Genomic DNA, 16,514 nt, shown 5'->3' with positions numbered 1-16,514 from the left:
CAAAACTATGTTTGCTAATATGAAATCAGTGGAGTGGTTAAAAAATGAGTTTTAATGACTTCAAACTAAGTGTATGTAAACTTCTGATTTCAACTGTATGTAAACTTTGTAAACTTCAACTGTATTGTGTATGTGTGTGTTTAGTATGTGAGGAATGAGAGGTTGCCTATAAAGAAGGGCACAGACAGATTTACTCTTTTTAATATGCACTCACTTAAGCATGGGTAAATGCTTGCGCTGGTGGTTTTTAGAATGTGAAGGGTGTAAAATCTTTAAGTTAGAGGAGACACTGCTGCGTGTGCTTAACCGGCGTACGAGCGTGTATGCGTGCGTGCCGATGGCAGATTCACAAAATTGTGGCGCTGGAATTTTCAGCAAAACGGATGAAGCGTGACAAGATCAGTGGTAAACGCCAAATAACGGCATGGATAACACAATTGGAAAAATAAACGCCGATCCAGATCCATAGATTCCAGTCCTGTGCAGCTGACAAAATGTGGCGCCCTGTTCCAGCAGTGCAGATGTGAGGTTGGGGAGCTTACAGATCTCTATAACACGGCTCTGGTTTTACTGTATCAGCACATACACATGGTATAGGTATGCGGTAACAAGTGTAAGGGTTATTTATGTACCTCTGTCAGTTCTGACGGTTTTGCGCTGAAAGAAGAATATTTGACTTTACAGAATTAAGAAAGTCAGGTGGTAGGGAATAGATGTTTGACCTGAAGGACCTGCGTATAGACTGAAGTTGGAGAGGAATAGACCATACGGACAGCGAGTGCACCTCATCTCTCAACGGTAGGCACAAAATGCAAGTTTTGCGTAAGTAGTTTCAATTTAAGTTCCATGCTGGGAAAATTACTTTCAAATGTTCATTTGTGTGCGCATTTACGGCGTCTACCTCAGAAGAATTTAAGTTTACGCAAAGTTATGTTTCTTCACATCTGTTTTATTAGGCAACACGACAGCACGTGGTCATGCGAAGTGGCGATTGATCAAATTATTATTTGAAACGGCCATGGTGTGATGTACTCGATGTACTGAAATGATTCGTCAAACATAAAGAAAAGTGCCTATTGTGTTCGCCTATGACAGATGTCACGTGGAATGTCCCTGTTATGGCCAAAATAGCGCACACAGGCGCAGAGCAGTGAGCGCAAACTGCGAAGTCTTCGGCATAGGGTAATTTGTGGGATTTTTTGCTTTAATAATAAACGTCTTCTTCAAGTCTAAAAATCTAATTGAAAAGAGTGAAAAATTGTAGTAGCCCCCCCCCCCCCTCTCTCATTCTCTGTGAAGCCAAAATCAGTTGTGTTTTTGTGTCAGTGTTCTCCGCATTGTCTAACAAACAGAACGGTCTGTTGAAGACTTGTCCGAGCACAACGCCCCGTTTGCGCTTGCAGCAACATATTTCACTTCTGTTGCCAAACCAATAAATAACTTTCGGAATTAGGCCTTCAAAACTTTCTCCATAGTTAGTTGTCCACATGTAGTGAACATTTCCATTTCTTTAATTGAGTTAAATGGTGGTACACATCATATTCTCCAGACTCAGTTCGACTGAATAGTTTATTATCAATGACTAGACTGTTATAAACGAAGAGATATCACCATGAAAAGTCATTTGTTATCACTGACACTCTTCTGCGCGTCCTGATTCCTCTTCTCTGGAAAGGCTGTGTTTGATTAGAACCTCTTTTTTTATTTTTTTATTTATTTGTATCAAGGCCATAACCATGTCTTGAACATTGTTGGGGGGGGGGGTCACGGGTGTTGAGGTCACAAATACAATGGTCCTCTTTGGTCCTTTAATATAGTAAGTATCTGAATAAAGACTTGAAATGCGATAAAGGCCCAAAATGTTATACTTTTTGGTTTTAAAAGATACATGTATTTTTAAAGTTCTCACAGTACAAGATAAACACTGTGTCTGCATTACTAGCAATTTGCCAGTTTCAGTCATCTTTTCATTCTTTTTTGTGCCGTCTCAAAGAAAAGACAAATATAAATAGAATTTCTTTTCATCACTGATGTATCTGTAAAATTACATGACTGTGTCAGCTGGCTCGCAAAAAGAAAATACACAAAATTATTTACAGCCCTCAAGTTGTCTCTCGTTTTTTCCTCCCAGTAGAACCTTAACACAATATTTTCTTCAGGAAACCAAATGCTGCTCTTTTCCATACAAAAACACTTCATACTGACCACTGCGGTCAAGGTCCAAAGAGAAAAAAAAAAAATCATTATAAAATACCATAAAAGTAGTCCATACAACACAAAGCTGTTGTATGGCACCAGAAAGCTTGTAATATCATGCACAAGTCATTTGGACTACTGTTATGATGTCTTTACACTGAACCTTTAATAGTGCTTTATAGTAGCTTGACAGCTCCTGCTCACTATAAACTGTTATTCTATGTAATAGAGCTGCTTAAAATATCAATTTTAATGTTCCAAGAAAAAACCCAGCATTTGGGTTTTGAACAACATAAGGGTGAGTAAATGAGCGAGTAAAAGTAAATTTTCCATTTTTAGATGACTTCTACTCATAACTGGTGGCTCATTTTTTTTTTAGCACAAACCTGACAAGGACATACTCAAAACAAAATGGTCTCTTTTAAAAGTAGACTCTTAGGAGATGCTGTACAAAATTCAGAATTAAAGACATAAATTATTTAGAAAATCTTAAATTGATTTTATATTATTACCTAATGTTCTAGTTCTAATCTAGAAACGCTCTACTTTGTGTTATTTTTTTTAAAGATAATTTTCTTAGACAATGTGAAGAGAATTTTCTAAAAAGCTACTTCAAAAGCCTGCCAGATTACCACATTCATGGGGGTGGACAATCTGGCCATATCTGATTGTTGGGGGTTGGGGGTTGGGGGGGGGGGGAGTATTTCTCCACCTCAAAGTGTATTGTGGTTATGGCCCTAATTTGTATCATATGTTTTTTTTATATCCAAGAAGTACTTGGATACAAATTTTGCTAATGTCGACGTAATTTTTTTTTTTTTTGTGCCATATCCTGCAACTGTACACAGATTTGCAGTTTAACATTACTTTCAACCAATTTATGCAGTGAAATATTTTAACACTTGTCTGTGTTAAGTTACCCACTGGCGCAGTTACTCACCTCAGTCTGGTGGCACAGGACAAGTTTCAGTTGAAGCGAGACAGTCAATCCGTGCATCTTATCACATGGCTTGTTGTTCATGACACCGCGGAGACTCATAGCATGTGGAGGCTCATGCTACTCTCCATGCACAACTTACCACGCACCCCATTGAGAGCGAGAACCAATTAATTGCGACCATGAGGAGGTTACCCCATGTGACTCAACCCTCCCTAGCAACCAGGCCAATTTGGTTGCTTAGGAGACCTGGATGGAGTCACTCAGCACACCCTGGATTCGAACTCACGACTCCAGGGGTGGAAGTCAGCGTCAATACTCGCTGAGCTACCCAGGCCCCCTAGAGATTTCATTCTTAACAGTAGACTGAAATGTAATACAAGATCCTGACTGAATTTTAATTTCGTATTTTTTTAATCGCACATTATATACTGCCTGGCCCAAAAAAGTTGCATAAGCTAATATTTTGTTACACCGCCTTTAGCATTGATTACAGCACGCATTCGTCGTGGCATTGTTTCGACAAACTTATGCAACGTCACAACATTTATTTCCATCCAGAGTTGCATTCATTTTTGGCCGAGATCTTGTATTGATGACAGGAGAGTCGAACCACTCCGTAAAGTCTTCTCCAGCACATCCCAAAGACTTTCAATGGGGTTAAGATCAGGACTCTGTGGTGGCCAATTCATGTGTGAAAATGATTCCTCATGCTCCCTGAACCACTCTTTCACAATTTTAGCATGATAGTCCTTGGCATTGTCATCCTGGAATATGCCCATGCCGTCAGGGGAAAAAAAAATCCATGATGGGATAACCTGGTCATTCAGTACATTCAGGTAGTCAGCTGATTTCATTTTTTTGCCACATAACATTGCTAAGCCTAGACCTGACCAACTGATGCAACCCCAGATCATATCACTGCCTTAAATCCAAATGGCGCCTTTTTTTTTTGGCCAAGCAGTGTACCTTGCATGCCACACTGTTTTGAAATAAATACCATCGTAAATGATCTCACCTAAAAAGTTATTCAGTAAACCACACAAAAAGACAAAATACTTGAAGGTTGCAATGTAATCTAATGAATCACTCTGACTCTTTATGCGTTTGTTCAGTTAGAGCTGGAATGTATGTGCTAATTGCTCTCTGACTTTCTCTCTGTTTAACTGTGGTTCATCATTATTTTGCTCACTTGAGTGAGTCAGCACACCAGCTTCTATCTACAGAAATGACATGGTGTGAAGCATGTCAATGCACATGCATGTGCATATTTGCCATGCTCACTCACATACGCATAGCCTGCAATTTGGCAGGCAAGTCACACACACACATTTAACACATCTAGGATCAGCATTTAGTTAAGTGTTATTGAGGCTCAGATATATGCATGAGGCTGCACACAATCAAATGCTAGAATGGAAAAAGTTCCTCCATTCAGTGTTTGTGCATGAGCATTTTTCTCTTGAACTTGAACTGGAGCTTGAATTTGCCTTGCTTGTGTGTGTTTTGTGTTTCTTCTGGAGTTCTGAGAGTTTTTGCGCTGGAACATTTCAGAGCCTTTCTGACATTTGCTGGGTCACTTATGTTACACTGAGGTGGCTTTTCCCACACTTGAGATGGAAACACTGGCCTTTGTCTTTGGTCGATGTGTCCGCCAGTTAAGCTCACTTTGATATTGTATGTAGTCAAGGTTAAAGGAAGTACACACACACCAGGAGTAGTTAACTGATGTAACTTCAGAGGTATGATTTAATTCTGAAGGTATGCAATACGAGTCATGCTCCAGAACCCCTGATATTTTGTGCCTACAACATGCACACACACCTACACACTGCAAAGTCTGTTAAACCTTTTAGCACACAAACTTCTTTTGTGATGTATCCTGCTAGTTTGTACATACACATTTACTACATTAGACTTCTACTGTACTGTTATATATTCACACACACCACAAATACAAATATTATTAACTGTACTTCATGCACTCAACACAAACACAGAATACTCTTCCTATTTTCATGAACAAACTCATTGAAACGTACAGTAACTGAATGCTCGAACAGCCACAGCTCTTGGAGCAGCTGAGTCCACTATCAGCAGATACATGGAGACGTTATAATCAACTCCCTTATAGTGTGCAAGTCAAATATGCCAAGACTAACAAACCTCAATTATCTCTCTCTGCTTATTACATTTTCTGACTTTTCTTTATGTTGTAAGTCAGTCCCTCTCTCTAAAGTTGACCTTTGTTTTAAAAGCTCTGATTTTGCTGTTTGGTTTACTTTTTGGACTATTTTCATCATTTGTAATGTGATATGGGCTCTAGCTGTTTTTTCTTTGAAGATTGGCTCCACAAGTTTAGATGTAAATAAAAATAACAAGCAAACAAAAAGAGAATCAGAAAAGCATCTCATACTGTATCACTGATGCTTAGAGTATCAAACTTACAAAATGAGTGTAGAATTAGTGTGCTACAGTGTATGTGCTAAATACAAAAAAACCCTAAAAATTATTTCTCTTTCTCTCACAAATTGCAGGCAAAGTGGAGTGTACTGTATATAAGGATGCCAGGGTTGTTGTCCTCATAGGAATCCTGTCCTTCTGGATGTGGACAACACATGGGAATTCTGGAAGTACCTGGGCTTTGTTTATGAAGATACATTCTACATTTCAATCAGGATTTTGTCAAAAGAAGGAGTCAAAATTTTAAGTGTCTTGACTTGGCATGGTTAGTGTGCTGTGAGCTGTCTCTTCTTGTGTGTAGTCTTGTCCATTTGTTCTCTTCACTTTTCCTCTCATCCATTAACACTGCTGCAAGGTCTGTCTCGCTGTTGTGTGGGAGGACGTGGTGGGTAAGACATGTCTACCAAGGCTCCCATATACCTTAAAAGGCAAAGCCACAAAGGAAAGAAGGAAAAGCTGCGTGATCTTCTTTCATCTGACATGATCAGCCCCCCACTGGGAGACTTTCGACACACCATCCACATTGGCAGCGGAGGGAGGGCTGATGATCTTTTTGGTGACTTGTCTTTCTTACAAGGTAAATTTCACCTGTTACCGGGGCAACAAGGTCACCAGGGGACATGCCAATTAAGTCGCACAGAAAGTGTAAGTAGTCACCCACCAGCCAATGATAGCTCACCCCTGTTGAAAAATGCCCTATCGCTTCCTATCATTGGAGGAGCGCAGGCACTCACCCTTCTTGTACAAATTCCTGTGACTTCGGCAGTGATGCCGACTGCTGAGGTGCAAACAGCCCAATCTCATCATACGGATGCTCTGACAACGACCCAGTCTCCCCCAACATCTCCATCTCTCGCTCCACCTCCCAAACCTCCCAGACTTCACCTGGAGGAGAGGAACTTGAGTGTGTCAAGGCATGCATCACTGCCTGCATCTCCAAACCGCTCTCCCCATCATTTGCGTAGGTATGAGCCACGGCCAGATACTAAGGAAGATGAAAGGTGTGTAAGGGATGGAGAGGGGGAGGAAAGACCATGTCTCTCTAACGCTGGCTCTCTCCTTTCCCTCCATCTTGACCTTGGGCCATCTATCCTAGAGGATGTGCTTCAGATCATGGACAACCAGAGAATGGGGACACTCAATGGGGGACTTACACCCAATGGACGACAAGAGATATATACCTGAGAGTGACCGAAAGAGAGGGTGGACTGGTTCAGTTTCATATCACTTTTAGAAAGGAGGTATGAGTGAAAACTTTATGGTATATAACTGGGTTAATCACATTTTTCTTCATGTATCAAACATTTTGCCCTCTGAGAAAACTCTCATTTACCTGCTGTACAGTGGCATTTTCAGGATATTTTGACCTTTTCTGCTAATTATCAGGTTTCAGGATTTGAACAAACCAAAAATAAATCCACTTTATAATTTCTTGGATTCTACTGTGTTCAAATGGAACATTTTAAATAATCTTTGTCATTTTGGAGCTAAAAGCAGTTGGCCGATTTTGGCTTAAAAAATATTCTTAGACACAATTTTAAACACTACCATTTTAACAAACACATCTGATGTCTGGATGTACTGTTACAGAGTAACAACCTACAGGCTTCCTGGTTAACAGATTCACTACAGGAAAATAAAAAAACTGATATTTGTCCCTCAAATGCAGCGATGACATCATCTCTCCCCTCTGTGTTGTTGCAATTTGTGTAAGCGGGTAAAAATGTGCAGCTCCTCCTCAATGATCTGGACAAACACACACGCCAGGAGGCCTCTGTGTCTACACCCTGAGATTTCAACCTCTTTTTGTTGAGACTCGAGTCTTTTTTTTAATGTATTTTTTTTATGGTAGGAAAAACAAGCTAATTCTTTTCAGACAGCAGGAATATTTTGTATACAACAATGCTTTCCACTTCATAAAAAACAAAAAAAAAATTTTTTTTTTTTTTTTTTTTTTGTATGCACTCCTTTTTATTACTTCATTGTATTACCCCCTTGACAGGTGATCACTTTTCAGGCAGCAGTCCTTCCTTTTTCTAGCTGAAGTGTGGGGCCTAAAGAAAGGGCTTGTGTTACCTTTGTAACTTCCATGTAAACTATAACCACATGGGTTTATATTGTGTTTTCAGTTCACAGCTGTAGTCTTTAGCATTCTTTTCTAAAATACCAATCTACGAGTTAAAAGTATTTAATGAGAAGTACCACACAGTGCATCAACTGTCATCAACAAGAGAAGAAACTTGAAAGAACAATAAGAGAATGCAAGCAAATATTAACAGAACTACGCCGTCAAATTTCAGTCATATTTTATTTATATTAACTTTGCACTGTAACAACCATAAAAAAAACCTACTGTATTCATTCATTTTTAACACAAATTTAAACTAGTTAACTAGTAAACTAGCGGGGTTCTCTGAATATTTAAATCTCTGAGATTTAAGATATCTTTTATTTCATCCAAGTTTTTTTTTCTCTTTTTCTTTTTTTTTTCTCGTTTCTAGCAGTATTGAGCCATTGTTTCCTCAAGATTCTTGGAATTCCTTCTTGTAGATTTTTTATTTATTTTTGTTTCTTCTATTTAGTGAATTCTCTGAAAATGTGAAATATTTTTTTCCTTACATTGTGAATTGTATTTCCAAAGCTAAATCTATATACAGAATAATTGCTTCTGTGCAATTAACTTAATTGAAATGTGATATGTAGAAAAATTTGTGCACACATTTGTGCAAACCCTATAGTTGGCCAAATACCTTGATCTTTGTAAGCATAAGGACTAGTTTAATCTTTTCATGAAAAATGGTCATACTGTATGCTGTGTACTGTATAGCCTTCAGAGACTGTAGAAATAGATACAGAATTAAAAGTTTCACACGTGTTATAGCTTATTACTATTCCTAACCTTTAGTAAATGTGTTTGAATATTTTCGAACTTACCCCCAAATTAACCAAAAATTGTGATCTGCTACAGTTGAAATCAGAAGTTTACATACACTTAGGTTGAAGTCATTAAAACTAATTTTTTAACCACTCCACAAATGTAATATAAGCAAACTATAGTTTTGGTAAGTCGTTTAGGACATCTACTTTGTGCACGACATGAGTCATTTTTCCAACAATTTTTTACAGACAGATTGTTTCACTTTTAATGGACTATATCACAATTCTAGTGGGTCAGAAGTTTACATACACTAAGTTAACTGTGCCTTTAAGCAGCTTGGAAAATTCCAGAAAATGATGTCAAGCCTTTAGACAATTAGCCAGTTAGCTTCTGATAGGAGATGTACTGAATTGGAGGTGTACCTGTGGATTTATTTTAAGGTCTACCTTCAAACACAGTGCCTCTTTGCTTGACATCATGGGAAAATCAAAAGAAATCGGCCAAGACCTCAGAAAAAAAGTTGTGGACCTCCACAAGTCTGGTTCATCTTTGGGAGCAATTTCCAAATGGCTGAAAGTACCATGTTCATCTGTACAAAAAATAGTACGCAAGTATAAACACCATGGGACCACGCAGCCATCATACCGCTCAGGAAGGAGATGCATTCTGTCTCCTAGAGATTAACTTAGTTTGGTGCGAAAAGTCCCAGAACAACAGCAAAGGACCTTGTGAAGATGCTGGAGGAAACAGGTAGACAAGTATCTATATCCACAGTAAAACAAGTCCTATATTGACATAACCTGAAAGGCTGCTTGGCAAGGAAGAAGCCACTGCTCCAAAACCGCCATAAAAAAGCCAGTCTACAGTTTGCAAGTACACATGGGAACAAAGATCTTACTTTTTGGAGAAATGTCCTCTGGTCTAATGAACCATCGTTATGTTTGGAGGAAAAAGGGTGAGGCTTGCAAGCCGAAGAACACCATCCCAACCGTGAAGCATGGGGGTGGCAGCATCATGTTGTGGGGGTGCTTTGCTGCAGGAGGGACTGGTGCACTTCACAAAATAGAAGGCATCTTGAGGAAGGAAAAGTATGTGGATATATTGAAGCAACATCACAAGACATCAGCCAGGAAGTTAAAGGTAGGTCGCAAATGGGTCTTCCAAATGGACAATGACCCCAAGCATACCTCCAAAGTTGTGACAAAATGGCTTAAGGACAACAAAGTCAAGGTATTGGAGTGGCCATCACAAAGCCCTGACCTCAATCCAATACAAAATTTGTGGGCAGAACTGAAAAAGCGTGTGCAAGCAAGGAGGCTTACAAACCTTACTCAGTTACACCAGTTCTGTATGGAGGAATGGGCCAAAATTCCAGCAACTTATTGTGAGAAACTTGTGGAAGGCTACACAAAACATTTGAACATTTGAAGAAGTTAAACAATTTAAAGGCACTGCTACCAAATACTAACAAAGTGTATGTAAACTTCTAACCCACTTGGAATGTGAAGAAAGAAATAAAAGCTGACATTTTCACATTCTTAAAATAAAGTAGTGATCCTAACTGACCTAAGACAGGGAATTTTTTCTATGATTAAATGTCAGGAATTGTGAAAAACTGAGTTTAAATGTATTTGGCTAAGGTGTGTGTAAACTTCTGACTTCAACTGTACCTTCTCATAGCCACTTGACCTGAATGAGACAAATGGTAATGTGGAATATGTCTTCTCAAATATAGTTTTGCTTGATTTCATCAACTTTTATGAGTTTAAGGCCAACTTAAATAGCTCAAATCAGCAACTGTAACTATCAGTGTGATTTGATCACTGATTGGGGTTACTATGATCTTGCATCACTGACTCATTAAAACAGTAAAGCGAACAATAAATACATTTTTGAGCCTGAAACTGTATCATCAAACAATAATAATATAACAAAACTCTGAACCAGAACAATCAAATGTCAGGCCACTTAACAAGCTACTAAATATAGGTAGGTACAGTATAGCATTGATATAAAATTCCACATGCCTTAACAAGTTTACTTAATGAGCATCTCTGACATACTTCACTTTTCTACCCCCCATATAATTTAACTGTATCTTGTCATGTCCAAGACCATGTCCCCACTATAGGAGGGGGAGCAGTCAGCTTTACTCCATTTTCTTTTTTCTGTGTAACCCTCCTGACTTTAAATCATTTTTGTAACAGTCATTTGAAAAGTTTTGCAAGGTTTTAGTTTATGGGTTTCTTTATTTTTCTTACATAAAATGTCACAGCAAAAAACTGTGATCAGCCATGTTGACTATTATTAATTCTATCTTCAATATTTTAAACAATTAGACTTGGAAATTAGATTTTTTTTTTCTTACTTAGATTTTTGTCGTTTTTGTCTATTTGTTCCCCTTATTTACTGAAAGTATTTCATAAACACACAATTTACACATTCCTGACAAAGTCTTCTGCTGCCTAACTGTTTACCATCAAAAATGATGGTAGACTAGAGGTTAGGAATATTATAGTGCTGCCTTTTCAATAAAAGTTAATCATTAACACTATGGCCATCTTAACCCAGCATAATATGCCTCCTTATCACCTGTTCAGATCTTCATAAGAGGACATCTTTACCCTTATGTTGGTTTTTATTTGGGCTTTAATTTGTATGATCATGGATGTCTGATTTGCTGCTGCTATACACAGTATAAGACACAGAGACAGAAAAATAAATGCTGTTTTTTGATCCAGAAGTCTGGCTGTGAAATCTTTCTTTGTTTTTATAGGTAATCCCAAAATCAGAACAAAAACAAAAAACTTCAGCTGAGAGTCAAGTTTACCATGAAGTGTAGTGCTCTGAAGTTCACACTTTTTTATATCTTGTCATCTCAGACTACAACTTTTCAACATGAAGAGAAAATGAAAATAAAGAAAACTAGTAAAATTAAATGTTTGTGCATGCTTCCATGACTTCACATCTATACAGTACCAGTTTGTGCATGTTATGTACTGTATATTTAGAACCAGAAGAGATGTGGCTTTGATATAGCAAAACTAAACTTCTAACCAGTTAACAGAGAAGTGTATGAACTCTTTCCTGTTTAACTGCAACAGAACTCTTTATCTAGGGCTGATTGTAGTGTGGGTGTAAGAGCACAATTGCATGTCAATGCATGAATGGCTCTGATGTAACTGCATGGATCTTTGACACCTATGTCATCACAAGTCTGAGCATGCATGGTTCTGTTACTTGAATACATGTGTCTGGTTTGAATGCATTTTATGCAAATTTGAGCCAAACCTTGTGGTTGAGTGTGTGTTTTAAAGCGTTTGAGAGTGTGTCTGTGTACTCTGCTTATTTGCAGTATCTCCTCTATTTTCCGCACAGTCCCTGGGAATCTTTCCAACTGGCATTATTAACACAGAGCAGCCCAAGCCCCTGACCTTACGATCACCATACCATGGGAATACCAGAGAGAGAGAGAGAGAGAGAGAGAGAGAGAGAGAGAGAGGTGGGAGCCGTTAAAGAGTAGGAGTAAGAGAGTAAGGAAGGAAAAGGGTTGAAGGAAGGTGAACGAGGGCTAGGATGAAGGAAAAGGGAGATTGAAGTACTGCAGGAGACCAGATATATCTGTATCAGTTATAAAGATGCTATCGAGAAAGGAGACCCCAGATCACAATGCTCATGGTGGACTCTGCAGGACTTTATAGACAAAACACACACTTGAAGTGAAAGAAAAAGAGGGCGAGATTCCAGGATTCAACTTAAATGAAACATCTCAAAACAAAAGATATCATCATAAACCGCTGATCTGCATTCTTCTGATAGTGTTATATCTTAATGAGAATTTGAGTTTTATTATTATTAAATTTAAGCACAGATTAAGCTGGTGTAATGTTCAGGGTTTAAATATGAAATTCTCAAACAACAGAGACTGTGTGTGTTGATGCATTTTTGTGAATGATCTTTCTTGATAAATGGAGAGAAATAGGACATTTAAATCAATAACTGTTTCTGAAATATCCCTTTCTACTGACACAAATACTGACAGTATGTAACATATAATAACCACCCAGGCAACTATTCTACACACACACCTGTTGGTGCGGCAATCCTTATGAGGATAATAATGATAATGATTTTTATACTGTACGAACTATAGATTCTATCCCCTAACCCTAACCCTACCCCTAAACCTAACCCTCACAAAAAACTTTCTGCGTTTTTACATTTTCAAAAAAACATCGTTTAGTATGTTTTTAGGCGATTTGAATTATGGGGACACTAGAAATGTCCTCATAAACCACATTTATAGCATAATACCCTTGTAATTACCAGTTTGTAACCTAGAAAAAAGTCCTCCAATAGTTAAGATTTTAACTATGATAGTCTTTTCTTTTCAATTTCTATTATCAAAGGTCTCATTACGTCCCGGGCCAGCACATCCTATCCCAGAACCAGACAATAACCATCACAAGAAAAATATTAAGTCACTAGCTTTTTAAGATTTCTCAGAGCAGGAGAATTCACAAAGTTCTTCTCACAATTACAAATTTGATTTACAGAGTCTACTGAACTCGTAGACTTTCCAGTTTGAATACAAATCCCCTGATCCCCGACAGGAGCTGAGACGTCATCAGATGGGTCACTGATGCCACCCCGTGTTCATTCGTAAACACTACAACACCAGGATTTGAAATGGCCATGAGTTATTAACATGTGAGATATGACATTTTTTTGTAATTCGAAAGAAATGTATAGTCACCAAATGATTTGAAGGCCAACACTGTGGCAGTAATAATTTGTGCAAGTAGTTGAAAATCTATATAACTGCGTTGTTATCGTACGATATTTTTTTAAGGGATAGTTCACACAAAAATGAAAATTCTCTCATCATTTACTCACCCTCATGCCATCCCAGATGTGTATGACTTTCTTCTGTTGAAGACAAACAAAGATTTTTAGAAAATTATTTAAGCTCTGTAGGTCCTCACAATGCAAAAGAATAGTGGCCTGAACTTTAAAGCTCCAAAAAAGCACATAAAGGCAGCACAAAAGTAATCAATATGACTACAGTGGTTAAATCCATGTCTTCAGAAGTAATATTTTCACTTTTACATTCTTCTTCTTGTGTTTTTGGTGATTCACATTCTTTATGTATATCACCACCTACTGGGCAGGAAGAAGGACTTCAATATTGATCTGTTTCTCACCTATCATATCACATCTGAAGATATGGTTTAAAACACTGGAGTCATATTGATTAGTATTATGATGCCTTGATGTGCTTTTTGGAGCATCAAAATTTTGGCGCCCATTCACTTGCATTGTATGGACCTTCAGTGTTAAAATAGTCTTTTAAAAATCACAATTTGTGTTCTGCAGAAGAAATTAATTCATACACATCTGGGATGGCATGAGAGTGAGTAAATGATGAGAGAATTTTTAGTTTTGGATGAACTAACCTTTAATGTAGTCTTTCATCACCTTTTTGAAAACCATAAAGCCAGAATATTTCATGACAGATAATGTACATTTATGAATATGAGATTTAGCACAAAACAAAAACATGGCTGCTGTTGGCTCAAAACATGTAAATTAAGTTAAAACTAAATAATGCAGTCATGTATGTAAAAGTGAAACGATTGTGTTGAGAAAAATTAGAAAAGATAGTTGTCGTATTGTTACGTCCTGTCCCATAGGGTTGGGGAAGAGTAACAAAAAGGTATGGGATTTCCCTTCTCCCATCCTAGCACTCAAGAATCAGTCAACTTTAAAAGTTAAACAAAACTTTTATTTAATCCAAAACAGAAAATGGAAGTATCAAAGGCTTCAGGAGGGGGCAAGGCCAAAATAAACAAAATGTCACCAGTTGCTAAAGGGGAGTCAAAACTAACTTACCTACAAAAGAAAATGCTAATAAACAACATAAACCCACTCTAACTCCATCTCTAACAGGAGAAAAGACAAGATTAAAATGACACCCACCTCCCTACTACTATTTTAATTCTACTATTTACAATAATTCCAACAGTTTCTAAATAATAATAATAAAAAAAGAATCATTCTTTTGAACTGGTTCTTTTTAGTGAACGAGTTGAACCAGTTCACCAAATCGGACTGAATCGTTTGAAACAGTTTGCGTCTCGAGTCAACACTGATCCACAAGTTACTCTATCTTGTCTAACTTGTCTCTCGGATGTGCCTGACACTCCGAATCGAAATTAGCTGATAACCGGGAGTAATATGATCCTAGAACTGGTGATATCTGCTTTTGCCAACTCTTCTTTGCAATGAACCACTCTAACTAGTTCACAAATCTGACTGAATGCTCCGGTCGCAACAGTTCTTGTGTCAACATTACAGTGAGTCGCTCATAACAGTTCTCGAGTCAACAGTACATTGAACTGAGAATCGCCTCTTTTAGAGGTGTCCGACATACTGAGAACCGATGAGCTGCTGACATTGAGTATGTGTGCGATTAAGGGGCAAAATTTATGTTTCTGGTGTATTTTGCTGAACAGCAGGAAGCATAATATATAAAACATTCTGGAAATATGTTTATGACTTGATTGTATTACTGTTTTATCAACATATGAAGATGATCCAGTCTACAGTCGATCACAGCAGTTCTTGAGTCAACAGAACAATGATCCAATGACAGCAGCTCTTGAGTCAAAATAGTACACTGCGTCGCTCACAGCAGTTCGCAAGTCAACAGTACACTGATTCTGGGACAGCAGCTCTAGCGTCAACAGTACATTGAGTCGATCACAGCAGTTCTCGAGTCAGCAGTACACTGATCTAAGGACAGCAACTCTCGAGTCAAAATAGTACATTGAGTCGCTCACAGCCGTTCACGAGTCAACAGTATACTGATCCCGGGACAGCAGCTCTCGCATCAACAGTACATTAAATCGATCACAGCAGTTCTCGAGTCAGCAGTACACTGATCCGAGGACAGCAGCTCTCGAGTCAAAATAGTACATTGGGTCAATCACAGCAGTTTGCGAGTCAACAGTACACTGATCCCGGGACAGCAGCTCTCGCATCAACAATACACTGATCCGAGGACAGCAGTTCTCGAGTCAACAGTACATTGAGTCATCACAGCAGTTCTCGAGTCAACAGTACACTGATCCGAGGACAGCAGTTCTCGAGTCAACAGTACACTGATCCGAGGACAGCAGCTCTTGAATCAGCAGTACATTGAGTCAATCAAAGCAGTTCTCGAGTCAACAGTACACTGATCCGAGGACAGCAGCTCTCGCGTCAGCAGTACATTGAGTCGATCACAGAAGTTTGCGAGTCACCAGTACACTGAACTAAGAATCGCCTCTTTCGGACATAATACTGAGAACTGCTGATCAGGGAGCAGCTGATGAGCATGCGTGAACCGAGGACTTGAATGAGGGGGTGAAATATTTCAGTCGAGAGATGTAAATAAATTTTACTATTGAGAATTGTGCATGCAGATTATATCTGAAATTGTGATGAGCTGGATCATGGTTTCTGTAAAAAAGGGTGAGTTGATTAAGACTAGTTTAATCACTTTATATGCTTTAGACAAATGTAGAACATCCACGTTTGTATATCAGTGTCAGTATTGGGTGCTTTATGTGCAAAACTTTAATGTAGGATGTGTTGTAAGATCACTGAATGAAACACTGATGAAAATAAACACCCTTATTATTATAACTTAATTAAATAAAATGTAATACTCAGCAATATGCACTTACATATGGCTGTACTGAATGTATTTGAGCGTGTATTCTATGACGCCAGGGTATTAGCATTATGTACAATGAAGTCATTAGGCGATGACGTAAATGAACTGGTGAATCGTTTTTTTGAACCGGTTCATTGAAATGAACCATCTGAAAGAACCGGTTCGCGGAAAAGAATCTGACTTCCCATTACTAGTCGACAGGTAGCACTAAATTTGCCCAAGTGCAAATGGAAAACACAAGGACAGGAGATTTCTAGTTCCCAGCATTCTTTGCATAGGAATTGATAGGGATGCTAAATGCTAAAATTAAGTGCTATGTG

General features: G+C 38.3%; 1 protein-coding gene across 1 annotated transcript; it reads left to right on the top strand.

The window, feature by feature from the left end:
• Window positions 1-426: 426 nt before the first annotated feature.
• LOC127438609 (cdc42 effector protein 2-like) lies at window positions 427-11,217 on the top strand. Its single transcript, XM_051694312.1, has 2 exons — window positions 427-798; window positions 5,671-11,217. The coding sequence occupies exon 2, from the start codon at window positions 5,993-5,995 to the stop codon at window positions 6,779-6,781; it is 789 nt and encodes a 262-aa protein (XP_051550272.1). The 5' UTR covers window positions 427-798; window positions 5,671-5,992; the 3' UTR covers window positions 6,782-11,217.
• Window positions 11,218-16,514: the final 5,297 nt, after the last annotated feature.

The sequence above is a fragment of the Myxocyprinus asiaticus genome, chromosome 4, assembly GCF_019703515.2.
Source record: "Myxocyprinus asiaticus isolate MX2 ecotype Aquarium Trade chromosome 4, UBuf_Myxa_2, whole genome shotgun sequence".
Lineage (NCBI taxonomy): Eukaryota > Metazoa > Chordata > Actinopteri > Cypriniformes > Catostomidae > Myxocyprinus > Myxocyprinus asiaticus.
The sequence above is the reverse complement of the archived record's forward strand: the minus strand, read 5'-3'. Positions and strand labels throughout refer to the sequence as shown.

Coding starts and splice junctions, on each gene's coding strand:
- LOC127438609 (XM_051694312.1), top strand. CDS start 5,993: ATGTCTACCAAGGCTCCCATATACCTTAAAAGGCAAAGCCACAAAGGA.